Consider the following 15,584-nt stretch of genomic DNA (forward strand, 5'->3'; position numbering starts at 1 on the left):
GCAATATAATCCAGTTGATATTTATTATAAGTTACCAGCAAATCTGCTGTACAGCTGCATAAGTGAGTCTAAATTATTTACTCATTAAATATTAGTATGTATTATTAAATGTCATCAACAATACGCAATTGATTTCTTTGTATTGCGATAGCTTCGTCTCTTTTACTCAGTTTGTGGGAATATCCTAACTATGTCTATTAAGTAAATGAGAAATCTATCGATAGGTGCGATTTCAACTCTTTCCGACATTCGATTAGTTTCATTTATATCGAACCGGTGATATCGACTAGAAAAGCAAAGAAGACTATTTTTTTTGCGAGAACGTTTTGTGTGCTATATTTGTCCTTTAGTTATTGTTAACTATTGTCATTTACGATAAACTTATTAGGCAAGCAAGTGTAGCAAATGTCGCTCTTTCGCAAGCCCAAGAAAATACAGCGGCGCGTCTTCTCCAGCAATGCAGACGAGGACGACGACACCTCCTCAATGGACATCGATGGGGACATGTTGGTAACGCCTCCACCACCCCCGCCCATAATATCCATGTCCGGCAAACGTGATAAAGATAAAATCAAGAAAACGATACGACAAACCGATGAAAGCGGAGCCCCTGGCGCTGCTCCTGGCGCTGTGCAGCACAAGTCAAAAGCCCTACTAAGTTTTGCCGACGACGGTGAGTGTGAATTGCATTAGATTGAGGATATTGATTAATTAATTCGAGTCGATTCGTTTTGAGCAGAGGACGATGGTGAGGTGTTTCAAGTGCGCAAATCTTCGCACAGCAAGAAAGTTATGCGAATGCTGGACAAGGAGCGACGCAAGAAGAAGCGCGAGGAGCGATCGGATCATGCAACGGGCACCATTCCCACCGGACAACCGGGCACCTATGAGAATGGTAGTACAACAACAACTACGCAGCATTTAGAGTCGTCCAGTGCGAATGCTCCTGGCGCTGCTGCTGCCAATTCTAGTAGATATATGAAATGTGCGTCGATAGCAAGCGACAATGCGAGCGTACAGAGTAAAAGTAAAAAGTGTGATAATCATATGATCCAAACCGAAATACGCACAGACGACTTTGTGGTAAGGTTATTATTATTCAATTTTTTCTACAAAAAAAAAAAAAAATTAAAAAAACAAGCATATATTACGATTTACCTACAAAAATATTAAAACAATATGGAGCTGTCTTAATTTCCAATGGGAAAAATAATCTTGGATATGTCTTTGGCTTAATGGTTTAGCTTCCAAAATTGGCGATATTCGTACACAAATTGCTTCAGAAACAATGCAACCAGCCACAAGATACATCCTTTTCCGAAACTAAATATTATAACAATTTTTTGTAAATACGTTGGAGGTTCATATAGGTGTTAATTTTTTATTTATTTTTCTTCTTTCTTATTATTATTAAATGCTTTGTAACTGATCAATGCACGTTGCCTTTCTAAAGCTAGTACACAGCTCAAGATGAACACGATTGAGAAATCATAATTCTTTAAAATATAATTTAAACTTGCTTATATATTGGAGCACTACTCTTTCAGAGCTGACTCTCATTTGGCAATCAATTTAATTCAAATGCACAAAAGTGAAATTTGTAAACATGAATATTGAATTTCATGCAAAAGTCAGTGTTTATCTTGGACTGTGTACAATATGTATCTAAATGTCTTTAATCCGCTTAAAAATTCGTACAATAATATTTGTTTTACTCTTGCTCCCAAAACCAGCTTGTGGTCAAGAACTCGGAGACTCCTGAAGTGGTTTTAAATGGTCGTGCCGCGCTCTGCGTTGGTCGCGATGACATGAGCGACGAGGACCAGTTGGATGATGGGGACAACGATAAGACGCGGCATCGTTTCTCAAAGCCCGAACACTTGAAGCAAATGCTTGAAAGCGGTTCCATACCAGATGCCGCCATGATACACGCGGCACGCAAACGCAGACAGCGGGCAAGAGAACAAGGTAAGACCACAGCTTAGTTAATCCAAGGCAAATCTTAGAAAATGTATATTTTACAGGCGCTGGTGATTATATACCCGTTGAAGAGCCCAAGGAGATGCCCAAGCTGAGCACGCGATTGGCGCGTGAAGATGTCGAGGGCGATCAATCGGACGATGAGGAGCGCGTGGATATGAGCGACATAACGGGTCGCAAGGAGCGTGAAGAGCGTCGCGAACAGTTCTATGCCGTTGAGAATGATTGTATGTAGTAATATAGTTGTCTAGCTAAATAGCTATTACGTTGTGTGTATGTCCCAGACCAGACAGACGGCAACTGCACGTCACATTTTTGTAGCACTTCAGTTTTGGTTGTTGGAAATTTGACTAATATTTTGAATTTGAATTTTGCACTTTAGTAACCGAGGAAGATTCCGATCGCGAGATGCACGAGTGGGAGAATCAGCAGATACGCAAGGGCGTTACGGGCGCCCAACTGGTGCATGCTCAGCATGAAACTGTGCTCTCCCGCTTCATGATCAAACCGGCAGCGGTCAACGGCGAGGGCGCCATGCAACTGGAAGATCTTGAGCGACAGGCGCCGCCCTCAACGGCAACGCTGCTGGAGCAGGCGTATGCCAAGACTGCCGCCATTGACAAAAACAGCGCAATGGCATCCGTGCTGCGCTCGAGCTACGTCAAGCCTAAAAAGGAGAAGGCCAAGCCGACGTCATTGCGCACGCCGCAGGAGATGCGCGCTGGCATTTTGGCGCGTCTCACAGAACTGCGGGAGCGGAACGAGGAACACAATTCCAGGATTGCGCGCATTGCAGCCGAGTTGAAGTCACTGAAATTGAAGCAGTTTGAGTGTCAACAGAATGCGCCCACAGCGGCAGCCAAGTACAAATTCTATCAGGAGGTCAAGTGTTATGTCAACGATTTGGTCGATTGCCTGGCCGCCAAGTCGCCGCTCATCAATGAGCTGGAGAAGCGTACCATGCAGCTATATGGCAAGAATCAGCGTTATCTGGTGAATCGGCGGCGGCAGGATGTTCGCGATCAGGCCAAAGAAATGTCCGAGGCGTCAAGTAAGTCAACTAAAGCTCTAAACAATTATTTATTTGTATTCATATTTGCTGTCATTTAACAGAGCCCGTGTCAGCTGCAGTACGTCGAACCCCGGAATACGAGGAGCAAGTACGTCGTGCCGCCGAGCGTGAAGGTCGTCGAACGCGTCGACGCTGCGAGCGTGAACGCAACGATATGCTTGCCTCCCATTTGGATGGCATGTCCAGTGACGATGAGATTGCCGATCAGCAGCAGGAGCAGTGCCTGGCGTCCACGGGGCTAATCGAAACCCAAGCAGCGGAGGCTTTCGATGATGTCACTGATGATTTTTGCAAAGTTGATCTAATACTTGTGAAATTCTATGCCTGGCGCAAAACGGATATGAGCTCTTATCAGGATGCGTTTGTTAGCCTCTGTCTGCCCAAACTGTTGGCACCGCTGGTGCGTCACGAGCTGTTGCTCTGGTCCCCGCTGCTCGAGGAGTACACAGACATTGAGACAATGCACTGGTATCAAGCGTGCATGTTGTATGCCTGTCAGCCAGATGAGACCGTGGATCGCCTGAAACAGGATCCCGATTTTAATCTGGTGCCCTCGCTTATGGAAAAAATTGTGCTGCCCAAAGTAAACGGTAAGTTGACTTTGATATATTTAAAGCAACTTTATGTTCATTCCATATTGTTATTACTTACTTTCAGCCTTGGTCACAGAATGCTGGGATCCACTATCCACCACACAAACGTTGCGTCTGGTGGGTTTCATCAATCGCTTGGGTCGCGAATTTCCACTCAACAGCAGCAACAAGCAATTGAAAAAGCTCTTTGAGTCCATTTTGGAACGAATGCGTCTCGCTCTCGAAAATGATGTGTTTATACCCATCTTTCCCAAGCAGTAAGTAAAAGTCAATCATTTGCAACGACATTGATAATAACAGAGTTGTTTTGTGTACTTTAGGGTGCAGGAAGCCAAAGGCTCGTTCTTCCAGCGTCAGTTTTGCAGTGGTCTGAAACTATTTCGCAATTTTCTCAGTTGGCAGGGTATTCTGGCGGATAAGCCGCTGAGGGAGCTGGCCATTGGAGCGCTGCTTAATCGCTATTTGCTGCTGGCCATGCGCGTCTGCACGCCAAATGATGCAATAAATAAGGCCTATATTATTGTAAATACCCTGCCAACAGTTTGGTTGCTGCCCAACAGTGACACGTTGAAGAACCTTGAGCTATTTATTAGTTACATTCGTCAAACACTGGAAAACTGCGATGCAAACAATCCACTATTTATGTACGTATATAAAACGAGGATTTTAAAATCGAAATTACATTCATATATATATATACATATTTCTTTCCATAGGCAATCCTGTGACAAGGCCAAGCAGATACTACAAAGACTACATAGCTTATAAAGTGCGAAGAACCTACAAAAATACCAAACAAATCTTTAACACAATTTAATCGTAGCTCAATGATGGGTTTCTGCTTTTGAAATATCAACAACAATCAAATACTCTCCCGATGGTTAAATTAGCAATAACTAAAGTCCTTAATAATTGGGTGTTCCATAAATCGTTGCTCAAAATGCTGTCAAAAACTATTCGAGAATATGTCTTTATAAATCTAAAAACGAATACTGTATATACTTCGCCTATGATAATTGTAATATTTTGATTATTTGATTTGTTTGTTGATCGAAAGCGAAGACAACCGAAATGCAATTTAAAAAGCGTCTTTAGTCTTTAATATTACTCGTCTCGATGGGGACACAATCCTGTTTCGATCGTCTTTCGTAGATAAGTACTACATACTTGAAAACCTATATCTAAAAAGTGATACAAATTCAGACACTCTTTTATATAACTTTATTGATTGTAATTAGGAGACTTGCGTGCATAGCAATAATAAAAACAATTTTTTAAATTATGTACAGAATACATTAACAATTCCAGAATATATTTATATTTTACTTTTACTTTTAGTGCAGACCATAACCAATTTAAAAGTGAGCTTAAAGAGAGCGCTTAGCTGGACTGTTTTCAAATCTCAAATATTAACATCTTAATCAAAACAGTTTTTAGTGTTATTTGGAAGCTCAACTGTTGCTTAAGTGTAGCTTAGTCAGCCTTGGAGACGGAGGCACGTGAATAGTTTTGGGCCAGATCCATAACTTCGCCTTGCAGCGCTTGCAGTTGTTCGTTGACAGACTTGGATTCGGCGCTATCAGGTGATGTTTGCTGCAGCACTTGCAACACAAGATCTACGCAAATATACATATAAATTTAGTTAACAATATACTTTAACGTTTTAAAGTGCTACAATCATACCATGATAACGCAGGAGAAGCGCATTTTGCGGTTCATTTAGCGTGCTACGAATATGCTGCAATATGGAAGACACAAATTTGCCCGATGCATGTAGGATGCAGCCAGTGATGGTCGTGAAGAGTATCAGAGCCGCCAGATGAAGTAAGAGCGCCGGCTCCTGGCACTCCAGCAGCTGTTGCAGCAGCTTCTCCTTGTGGCCGACAATCAGTTGGCGATCCTTTTTCTTGTCAACCTTCTTGATAATCATGCTGCAGGCTTTGAGCACTGCCTCCGTGGCCACCTCAAACTCCTCGATGCTTTTGTTCAGGGCCTTGTTTTGTTCCAGTAACGCGTTGCGATATTGTGCATCTGTTAAGGGATTTAACAGATATATTTAATATATCCATATATATACATATGGATTATTAAATGCATATCTGGAGAGGATGGGCAGGACTTACCGCACTCTTGCACCAGTTTGACGCGTTGATCGACATTCAGATTCGTGGACTTCACCATCAGACTGCACTCGGCTGCCACATAAAGCGTGAGTTCGTTGCAAATGTCATTGCCCAGGGATTTTAGCAGATATTTGACCAGCTGCGTTTGTGTATCGCCATTGAACAACTTCAGACCCTTCTCGTACAGACGGATGTCCACGAGCAGCGTGTTCACGCGCTCTTGAATCGCAGCATGCGTTTGTCGCCGATTCGTTTGAGGCGCTGCCTCATACAGCTCCTGGGCCTTAGCCAGCGCCATCTGATTTAATTGGCTTTAGTTGGAGAGCAAAATCAATGAGATAAGAGTTTTATGATCTGAATTAATAAACAATTTACTTTAAGTAGAGCGACGCAACGGGTTTGGCCAGATGCTCTAGTCCCTCCTCTTCTAGCGTGCCTTTGATTAGATTTGTAATGTCCGAAATTTTAACCAGCTCCAGCGATTTTACGGATTTCCGCGAGCTGTTGGCAGACTGCTGCACTGCGTCCTCCTCATCATCGCTGTCATGATTGTGGGCCGCACGGCCGCGTTGATGCTTCTTGGTTGACTTCGTTTTCGTTTCGCGTCCCTGAGAACCGCCACCCGCTTTGCCAGAGGTAGCCTTTTTGCGTCGCTCGTCCCGTTTGTCCAGCTTGCTGTCCTCGTCAGCATCGTGCGTGGTGCCCAGAGTGTTGCCAGCCTTCTGCGCGAGAGTTTTCTCTACAATATATTGCTGATAGACTCCATTGTCGATGGCTGTTTTGGCCAGTGACTGAGCCATTTCCTGACAGGGTTGCACCAATTGTGTGAGATATGCCTGGGAAAAGACTACAGCAGAGGCTTGTGAGTATTTATGCCACCTCATTTGGAATCAAAGATGGGAACTCTCAAACAGATAAATGGATTGAGATTAGTAGATTGGAATTATTTCCCTCAGCCTGTTACACAAGGTATATAAAATAATTACAATCTTTTATATAAATAAATCATTTACCTATGCTCTCCAGATACACAAACTGACTAGGATTGCAGTGTTTTTGAGCCATGACAGCGTTGAAGGCCTCCTCAATGTCCTCCTCCGACAAATTGGATGGTAGAATAGTAGATAAGTCTAGATATTGTTTAGTGGCACTGCACTCATTTAACGATGCCACCACAGTCAGTTCGATGAGACGAGCGCCCAACGCAACACGCTTGAGGAAGAGGAACTCCTCGTTGGGAAACTGTTTACGTATGTATGACTTGGCATCAGAGATGCCCAGCTTGTTAATGGCATCGTATTCCAGGAAGCTATTCTGCTTGTAGAAGGAGTTCACCCAATCGGCCTGAGTCTTGGCATAGATGTGTGGCACATATTGAGCGTTCGCCTGCTTGGAGGTCACATGTCCAGCCGGATTAATTTCGTCCAGCAGCGAGTGAAAGATCTTCTCTTGCACACTTATCTGCTGCAAGATGACGGACACATTAGTCGGTTTCGTGATGGCCGCCAGAGCACCACGGATTTTCGCCTTGCAGCGCTGAATGTAGGCCTGGGTGAAGAAGACGCGTGGATTGCTGGCATCCTGCCGTCCCTTGATCAGCTTGCCCAAATGCTTCTCCACCACCTGGTGCTGCAGAAAGTCCGACGGCAAATCAAATTGTGACGTCAGGTCGGAAATGGAAATTTCGCCACGTTGCGACAATTTCTCATTTATCTCCTGCGCAATGTGCGTGATGTACTCCTCATCGATGAGCTGCCCCAGCATTAGATGTATCTGCGGATCATCAGCTGCAATACGTTCCGCCAGCTTCTCAATCCTCGACAGATCCACATTCAATGTTTTGCTGACCTCCACCAGATTCGCTCGCCCCCCGTTGGCATACAGCTCATCTTGGATTTCGCGCTCCAAATGCTCGGGGGTAATATACTCTTTGCCATCGTTGGTGAAAACCACATCCAGCAGTTGCTTCTCCAGCAACAGAGTAACGATTTCAATGCAATTCCGTTCAGAGAGCCTTTGAGAAAAATGGAAGCCGTTAATTATTTGAGACAGCTGTTTAATCAACATTATTAACAGCTATGTACTCACTTTTGCAACGTGGATGTCAGCTGCGCCTTTTGGAAATCGGCGGCCAAGCGTTTAATCTCATCCCAGTCGCTGCTCATATTTATTTTATTTTAATTAATTCGATTATGTTCAATTTAATCCCAATCAGAAATGTGACGCGTCAACAAATGTGAATTACTGTCGCTCAATCATCGATAATTTGTTAGACATCAGCTGACTGATTTTGAGCAGTGCTGCCACTATATCGATTACCAAGAACGAGCAGTAAACAAGATAAACCTTGAATTTATGAGGCTAAATTCTTTTGTTACAAAATTAATATTAATTAAAAATCAAATAATAAATAATTATATACCCAGCTGGAATATGAGAAGTTTTTATGAATTGATAATAACAATATTATAAAATTTGCAAGAAAAGTACAGATGTTCGAAACAAGGCTAAATTGTCAGCACTGCTGTATAGTAATTTTGGTATTTCTGCAAAACCCTAGATACGGTCACACTTCATTTCTAGTTTATTATTTTTAAATCAAATTTAGATTAAAAATCGAAAGAGAAAAAATGTAAATAGATTTTTATGTACGTGTGTATAAAGCAAGCGATGTATTACTAACGAGTCGTGCCAAGATGTCAATATCCAAATTATTTGTGAAAGTATTTAATGAAGACATTTTTGAGCACCTAGACCAGGATAACTCCGACTTGGAAGATGATTTGGAGGGAGCCAATTGCTCCACGGTGCCGGATTCCCGGGCACCAAAGATCAGCGAACTCTCCGTTACAAAGTGCGTAATATGAACCATTGCGGCGAACCACCTTAACAACAAGAACATCTTAAATCCCTTGCAGACAAATGGCCATTGTGAGGAACTGGCTGGATGACAAATTCCAGCAGATACAAACGGACAGCAATGAGGAGATACGCAAACTCTACATTGAGACGGAGGCGCGAATCGGACCCGATCTGGCCATCTTCGATGTGGACTATACGACAACGGTGCGAGTGTCCACAGATAGGCTGACTCTGCGCTCCCAAGGCAGCTTCAACACGGTGCGCGCAAATTGTTGCGTCTATGGAGGTCGTTGGATGTATGAGGTAATCATCGCTGGAAAGGGTTGGGGTTGAGTTGGGTGGTTGGTTGTGTTTGGTTTGGTTTCGTTTCGTTTGGTGGTTGCTTGGCCAACGGTCAATGACATTGAACTATCTGAAACGGTTTATTTGGGGAGTGTGAGTTGCACGTGCGCGTCATGTTATCGTGAAGAAAAAGAACAAAAACAACTAATGACCTTTGCTTTTGCTCTTATTCCTCCTTCTCCTCCTTAATTAGATTCAACTGCACACCAAGGGGGTCATGCAAATCGGCTGGTCTTCGGGCAATTGTAGTTTCAATGAGAACAGCGGCGTGGGCGACACCAGCTATAGCTACGGCTATGATGGCAGCAAGCAACAGGTCTGGCACATCTCCACCAGAAAGTAAGTGCAACAATTTTTACATTAAGAAAAAACTTAGGCCGCAAAAAGTCTAGTTTTTGGCTATAGAAACAAAATTGTTGTTTTAATATCTGGAAGTAACAACTTTCAATCGATTACAGATACGGCGACAAGTGGCAAATTGGTGATATCATCGGCGTCACCATCGATGTGGACCGCGAGATTATTGAATTCTATCGCAATGGACGCTCCATGGGCATTGCCTTTGAGAAGATACAGAAGGGACCGGGCATCACATTTTTTCCATCCATCTCGCTAGGCTACACCCAGGGCGTGCAGGCCAATTTTGGCAATCGTCCATTCGTATATCCGCTGGTTGGATATCAGCCTCTGATGGCACGTCCCATCCTCAAGCTGCGTCGCGCCAACCTACTCATGGACTATCTGATCAATCTGGCGGGCATATTCTCGCACTATAACGCACAGACCAGATCGAGCACCCAAATGGCTGGCGAAGTGCGTGTATCGACGAAGAAGACAGTTTACTGCATATTTGCAACGTTGCTCATTGAACGCTTTACGAATGGGGTCTTCGATCCGTATATCATCGAGGATGTGTTGCTGGCGCGCATCGCAAGTATGACAACACTGTCCGCAGAGAAGGAAAACCCGCATAGCGTCCTAAATGGTCTGTTGTCATTGTTCTGGAACTTCATGGAGGATGATGAAATAAAGTTTGTACTACGCAAGATGGTCAATGCTCTATTGGCCACATACACGCACACAGTTCAGGGCATGGACTATTCAAAGCATCGGCATGTGTTGAACGTACTCCACTGTCTCTGTTTGCACGAGCAGACGCGCAAGTATCTGCTCGATAGCAAACTGTTCAAAAAGCACTGGTAAGCTGAGATCATCGGTTTGTCTGATGTGCATATATAAATGGAGTAAACGAATTTAAAGGATCATTAATTAACTGTTTGTTTTAAACTGCTTTTTAGCCTGGCCTTCTTTTTGTACATCAGTCCGTTGGAGTTTTATATAATGGAGGAGCTGCTACCCGATCACATGGCCTGGACAGAGGGCATTGACGGACCCAAGGATAAATATGCGAATGTTGTTGAAAAAGTGCGCAAGAGCACAGAATCGTTGTATGCAGCTGAAAAGGACTTTCTGAACACGCTGATGATAAACTCAGATGGCAACGCGGAGACACCCTCCACTCGCAAGCTGTTCCTCAACAAAATGCGACGCTATGTCATGGATCTGAGCATGGAGCAGCGAGTTAGTGATTGCGATTAACAGAAAAATTATAGTTGTATTAATCAATTATTTTTTGTTTTGCAGCCCTTTCATGCCTTTTTCTTTATGCAGTCCAGCATACAGCATCCGTTGGACTCGTCAGTGGCGCTTGCCTTTGTTTCCATACTCATCGATCAGGTGCGATCGCTGTTCAAGGATGAACTACCGAGTCATATAATGGAAGTGGGCATTGATTACTTTCTGGATGGCACTTTTGATTATATGCATTTTGATCGCGTTGGCGGAGTCTTGTCGCATCTGCGCAAGGTGCACAGAGGTGACATCGATGCGTATTTGGGTGCAGAGCGTACCCAGGCAATCTACGATGAGGACCATAATTCCGTACGCGTAAGTGAAGTGGGTGAGTATGCGTAATAACAAAACTGTTTACGTTCGTTTAATTGTTTTAGTTACATCGCTTCCAGATACCACACTATACCTGCTGGGCGAGAACATTAACAATGTAGCCGTGGTTGGACACACTCAAGGCGCTAACAACTCAACCTTTACACACTTCCTCAATCCGCGCATGCCACAAAATCCCGACACAGCCCCAGGCAACTCCAGCATGGAGTCAAGTGTCTGCGAACTGTTGGATATTTGTGTACTGTTTTACTACTCGGCCGGGCACAAGTATATAGTGAAAATTGCATCGGTGCGGGATGAGATCGCCATGCTCAATGAGGTGCTCAAGGAGACGAAATACTATCGCGAGGACATCGAACGCAAACTGTTGACTCTCGAACAGCATGCGAATGTCTGCATGAATGATAATCATCAGCATATCATGTCCGAATTGCGTACCAAGTTCAGTCAGCGACAAAATGTTTTTGCGGTGAGTGAAATTCATGTTCAACTTGATAACATTATTATTATTGATGTAATATTGAGATCTTAATAGTTTGATAGACTAGTTTATCAATATTTAGTGGCTTAAATAAAATACACTTTTGTTAACTTTTGGCAATTAATTATAATCATGGTTGAAATAGATTAGTAAATCATTTTGAACAATTCAATTTAATTGTTATAATTTAATATTTGAATATTATTTCATTACTGACAAAAAATAATAGACTAAATCCTAATATCCTAAAAGAGTATAATATATAAATACTGCTCGACTCCTTTTAACATAATTTACGGTCCGCAGACACGTTCCATATCGCTGGCGAGAAAACAAGTCTGGCTGCGTGCTGTCGCCTTGAATACGCACCGCCGATCCTTGTTGATATGGCTGATGGAGCGCATTCTACGCTCATTAACGGTAAGCAAAAGTTGACATGAATATCGTAAATACAAACTAATATTCGGAATATTTACAGAGTGCCTCTGGTTCCGGTCCACTTTTTGCATTTGTACCCGAAATCTACATAAATACGACGCCCATTTTGCTGGACACTGTGATGGACTTTAGTCATCACGATATGCGCGCTCAGTTCGACATTGGAGATGCGGAGTGTGGCATTAATGCTGCCGCCGAGTTTCTAGCCATGCATTCGGCGGATTCGCGTATTGTGCTTGCCTCCTGCAAAGATTCGCTTTTGCAGGCTCTGGGTACTCTTACCTGCCACAAATCCGGAGTGCGTGCGCTAGAGCGTTCCTCGAAGCGCGCTCAGACGGCGTTGGTGCGGGCACTACTGCGACCCTATGAGAATCGTGCTTGGGGCCAAAGCAATTGGCTGCTGTTGCGCTTCTGGCTGGGCGAGGGCTTTGCATTTAAGGATGCACGCCAGCCGAGTGTGTGGCAAGGTGGATCACAGCCGTTGCACCATGGCTTGTGTCGCAGTCGCTCGAGAAATGAGACGCACACGGGACTACTGCACAATGTGGCGCCCGCCAATCCGTCCAAGCATTTTCAGCGCTTGATTGGCACCAAGCTGTACGAAGACGAACCATTAGCGACCACGTTCCTCAACTCCGTGCTGAGTCAGTTAAATTGGGCATTTTCAGAGTTTATACTGCTGCTGCAGGAGGTGAGTTGCACCAACTGACACAGTGTTTCCATAATTTACATTTTCTCTTTATATCTTTGTTCTCAGATACAAAACACGGCTCAACGTCAGGAGAATACGCTGTTTGAGCCAAAGCAGCTGAAGATCTGCTCGATGTGCTTTGAGCTAACTGTTTCGCTGATGCGTTGCCTGGAAATGATCATAACTGTTGCACCTGATGTTGTCGGCGATGAGTCGCGTGGAAATAGCGACCTGATTTTGAATCGCATTTGCCAGCTGATCAGTCAGGTGCTGTCACGCGTCACAGTGCCGCCGGGCTGCTTTCAGTTTGTGGTTGATATGTGTTCCGCGGATCTGAATGCCGTTACCCATTTTCCCATCATCTCTGCGGCACTAGGCATATTGATGGCATTGCTTCGCAACGAAGTCGAGCATGATATCACGCCGCAGAAGGTGACGCGTATATCGCGTGCATTTCTCACCGATCCCAGTTTTCAGTTTGCCACGCTGGAGTTTGCACTGGGCGAGGTACGCACACCGCTGCTGGAGCAGAAAGAGATACCACGGGGCAATTTTGATCCGTCGTCCCGACCGCACATTGATCCACTGACCAATGATGTGCGCGTGCCGCATCTCAACAATTCCAAGCGCATACGCGCTGATCCGCCCATCATTAAATTTGCACTGATCGATTGTGAGTTAATTGGATGATTTACATTATTTTCAATATTAGTAAGTCCATTGTCTTACACAGATCCAACGCATGTGTCCCTTGAGGAAATCGAAGATGTGCGTCATTTGATCGAAAATTTACGCATCAAACAGGCCCTTCTCTCAGACATAACGCTGCCATCGGAGGACTCGTTGTGTCCCATTTGCTGTGCCAAGCCAATCACTGCCGTTTTTACGCCCTGCAAACATCAGTCTTGCAGTGACTGCATCATGCAGCACATGATGAACTCCAAACTGTGCTTCTACTGCAAGACCACCATACAGACCATCGAGACGCTGGATGGTACGCTCATCTACTCCAACGAGGAGGCGATACAGCCAACACTTACCGACTGTGTTTGATTTATCCCACCAAGAATCCAACCAAAAATCTAGTCACCTTTGAAGATTAAATTGCTACGCTTAACATGTGGTTTTTACACATACACACTATATACATAGATATATATATATATATTTTAATCTTTAGTTTATTCTTTTTGTTTGCCTTATGCTTGCAATTATTTCCGATGTGATATGCTAAAGTGCAATTTAGAACCAGAAAACAAAATACAGACCCAACAAATGTAATAGGTAATGTAATGTATAATATGTATAATCTATATTATGATCTCTCGGTTTTTTCAAAATACTTTAGGCAAATTAATTATGATGAGCACAAAAATACAAATGCATTTATGTAAGTTCCACAAAAACAAAAACCATTTTATTTAAACAGTTTACATTTTATACTCAACAATTAAGTTATCTCAATGTCATAGAATTCAACAGCTATAGAAACTTTTGTTTTTAAAAATTAAGTTGAGGCGATTTTCAAGTTTACTATAAAATATAAGAAGGCATTCGATTGAATTATATAGATTCGAAATTATCAAAAAAATGTTAAAAGTTTCTATGCTTTCAATTATCTCGCTAAAGCCTGAATACCAACTAAAGTTAAATAAGACAAAATTTAGACAATTTTTCTAATACGATTAGCGTTGCGCTCACTTCGACCTAGCTCTCTTTTATCCTATATATATATATATATATTTATTTGAAAGTGAAACTTGTGGCTGCGCCAATGTTTCAGCTATAAACTTTTCAAAATTGTTGCTTGTACTGGTGCCGACATTTCATTCGCATTTTACAAAAATAATTAAGTATTTTGAGATGTTTAATGCTTTTGCTATGTGAAGTATATATTATATTGATATTATAAGTACATAAACATACATAAATAAGTAGTATACAGTGTATTTGAGCACATCTATGTCTACATATATACTTCAGGTGGTATCAGGATGTGTGATGCCCTAATTTTCAAAATTTGATTTATAATTTTGTCCGTTTATTTAATTTCCTTCGTATTGTCATTGTAGTTTTGAGAGGTCAAGAAATTTGTATCTTGCGTTTAACATTAAACTAGGTACATTTACAAACATATATGCAGATATATAGTATAACTATTTGAAATATAACAGGTTATACAGTTTGTATTTTTTGATTTTTATAGACATTGGCATTAACAATGCCAACAACGGTAAAGCCTTTCAACTAGCTACAGCTATACACCTAAAACTATACAGTTGCACATACTACATATACATCAGATCAACAACTAACTACAATTTAAGATCTAATAATTGCTGAGCTACAGTCTAATAACAAGCGCGCGCGGAATATTGAGATATAGGCGATATGACTTGGTTAGGCATTCAATTAATTAATCATGCCCGTTTTGGGTGCATATTGCGATCTCTACAGTATGCTGCAAGCGTTCGAGTGCATGCGATGCGAGTGTCGTCCATTGCCGTGTCCAAAGCCGCTGCAGCATTGATGTGTTATAGGGCCGGAGCTGCGCGTATGCTGGAAACTCTGGCTATTGCTCATCTTGGGATCGTGCAGAGCATAATGGCAGCTGGGCGCATGACTGTGCCTATGGAAATTGTCTTAGTTGCTAAAATGAACTCTGATTATGTTGAGTCGATTCTTACCCATGATTACAAATGCTCGAATCGGATATGGAGCTGGGCATGGCACGGCTGACTGCCTGTGGGGCTGGTGGTGGCAAAAATAGCGGGCAACCACCTGCTGCCAGATCATCGCCGCCACCACCACCATCATCTCCGAATACAGCCAGACGCATATTAGCTGCCTTGACTGCCGATTGCGATTCCATGTCATGCGCTTCTTCTATCATCTTGTCCAGCTTCTCCATGGCCTTTGTTTGCTTGGCGGCCAGAAAGGCCTTGCGTGCCGCCTTTGACATGGAATGGGGTCTAAAGTAAGTGAGATTATCATAAGATTAGATTATGCATATAAAATATGGTACACAAAGTTGGTT

The 15,584-nt window shown here is 43.0% G+C and overlaps 4 protein-coding genes across 6 annotated transcripts in view; 2 read left to right on the forward strand and 2 right to left on the reverse strand.

The window, feature by feature from the left end:
• Nucleotides 1-334: 334 nt before the first annotated feature.
• On the forward strand, nt 335-4,948 carry LOC6568385 (PAX3- and PAX7-binding protein 1). Of its 2 annotated transcripts, XM_001994681.3 has the most exons (9): nt 340-673; nt 740-1,083; nt 1,734-1,968; nt 2,025-2,207; nt 2,363-3,031; nt 3,094-3,642; nt 3,710-3,902; nt 3,966-4,289; nt 4,362-4,948. In XM_001994681.3, the coding sequence occupies exons 1-9, from the start codon at nt 406-408 to the stop codon at nt 4,411-4,413; spliced, it is 2,817 nt and encodes a 938-aa protein (XP_001994717.1). In that variant the 5' UTR covers nt 340-405; the 3' UTR covers nt 4,414-4,948. The 2 variants fall into 2 exon arrangements, with proteins under 2 accessions (XP_032596275.1, XP_001994717.1); XM_032740384.2 differs by lacking the exons at nt 2,025-2,207; nt 2,363-3,031; nt 3,094-3,642; ... (1 more) ...; nt 3,966-4,289; nt 4,362-4,948 and having other exon boundaries at nt 335-673; nt 740-1,088; nt 1,734-1,848.
• On the reverse strand, nt 4,856-8,059 carry LOC6568384 (E3 UFM1-protein ligase 1 homolog). The gene is made up of 6 exons (XM_001994680.2): nt 7,857-8,059; nt 6,782-7,782; nt 6,144-6,615; nt 5,769-6,079; nt 5,329-5,676; nt 4,856-5,261 (listed from the first exon to the last, which is right to left on the reverse strand). Exons 1-6 carry the CDS (start codon nt 7,931-7,933, stop codon nt 5,119-5,121), a joined length of 2,352 nt encoding a protein of 783 aa, XP_001994716.1. The 5' UTR covers nt 7,934-8,059; the 3' UTR covers nt 4,856-5,118.
• A 272-nt stretch (nt 8,060-8,331) lies between these two features.
• Nucleotides 8,332-13,954, forward strand: LOC6568383 (E3 ubiquitin-protein ligase RNF123). 2 transcript variants are annotated; one of them, XM_032740675.1, is made up of 11 exons: nt 8,332-8,622; nt 8,687-8,933; nt 9,166-9,311; nt 9,431-10,171; nt 10,271-10,553; nt 10,617-10,932; nt 10,982-11,406; nt 11,725-11,838; nt 11,897-12,547; nt 12,614-13,220; nt 13,281-13,698. In XM_032740675.1, exons 1-11 carry the CDS (start codon nt 8,465-8,467, stop codon nt 13,598-13,600), a joined length of 4,008 nt encoding a protein of 1,335 aa, XP_032596566.1. In that variant the 5' UTR covers nt 8,332-8,464; the 3' UTR covers nt 13,601-13,698. The 2 variants fall into 2 exon arrangements, with proteins under 2 accessions (XP_032596566.1, XP_001994715.1); XM_001994679.3 differs by having other exon boundaries at nt 8,430-8,622; nt 10,997-11,406; nt 13,281-13,954.
• Nucleotides 13,955-14,741: 787 nt separating this feature from the next.
• Nucleotides 14,742-15,584, reverse strand: part of LOC6568382 (soluble guanylate cyclase 88E) — a 44,616-nt gene continuing 43,773 nt past the window's right edge. Inside the window, exons 12-13 of the mRNA XM_001994678.3 lie at nt 15,235-15,519; nt 14,742-15,176 (exon numbers count right to left, since the gene is read on the reverse strand). Coding sequence (XP_001994714.1) covers nt 14,999-15,176; nt 15,235-15,519 — 463 coding nt within the window. The 3' untranslated portion in view covers nt 14,742-14,998. The remainder of the gene's footprint in view (nt 15,177-15,234; nt 15,520-15,584) is intronic.

The sequence above is a fragment of the Drosophila grimshawi genome, unplaced genomic scaffold (genome assembly GCF_018153295.1).
Source record: "Drosophila grimshawi isolate 15287-2541.00 unplaced genomic scaffold, ASM1815329v1 contig_311, whole genome shotgun sequence".
In the NCBI taxonomy this organism is placed as follows: domain Eukaryota; kingdom Metazoa; phylum Arthropoda; class Insecta; order Diptera; family Drosophilidae; genus Drosophila; species Drosophila grimshawi.

Coding starts and splice junctions, on each gene's coding strand:
- LOC6568385 (XM_001994681.3), top strand. CDS start 406: ATGTCGCTCTTTCGCAAGCCCAAGAAAATACAGCGGCGCGTCTTCTCC. Junction 2,208..2,362: donor CTATGCCGTTGAGAATGATT/GTATGTAGTAAT, acceptor TTTGCACTTTAG/TAACCGAGGAAGATTCCGAT. Junction 4,290..4,361: donor GCAAACAATCCACTATTTAT/GTACGTATATAA, acceptor TTCTTTCCATAG/GCAATCCTGTGACAAGGCCA.
- LOC6568383 (XM_032740675.1), top strand. CDS start 8,465: ATGTCAATATCCAAATTATTTGTGAAAGTATTTAATGAAGACATTTTT. Junction 10,933..10,981: donor CGTACGCGTAAGTGAAGTGG/GTGAGTATGCGT, acceptor TAATTGTTTTAG/TTACATCGCTTCCAGATACC. Junction 13,221..13,280: donor TAAATTTGCACTGATCGATT/GTGAGTTAATTG, acceptor TGTCTTACACAG/ATCCAACGCATGTGTCCCTT.
- LOC6568384 (XM_001994680.2), bottom strand. CDS start 7,933: ATGAGCAGCGACTGGGATGAGATTAAACGCTTGGCCGCCGATTTCCAA. Junction 7,783..7,856: donor CTGACATCCACGTTGCAAAA/GTGAGTACATAG, acceptor TTTTTCTCAAAG/GCTCTCTGAACGGAATTGCA. Junction 6,080..6,143: donor GTTGCGTCGCTCTACTTAAA/GTAAATTGTTTA, acceptor CTCCAACTAAAG/CCAATTAAATCAGATGGCGC.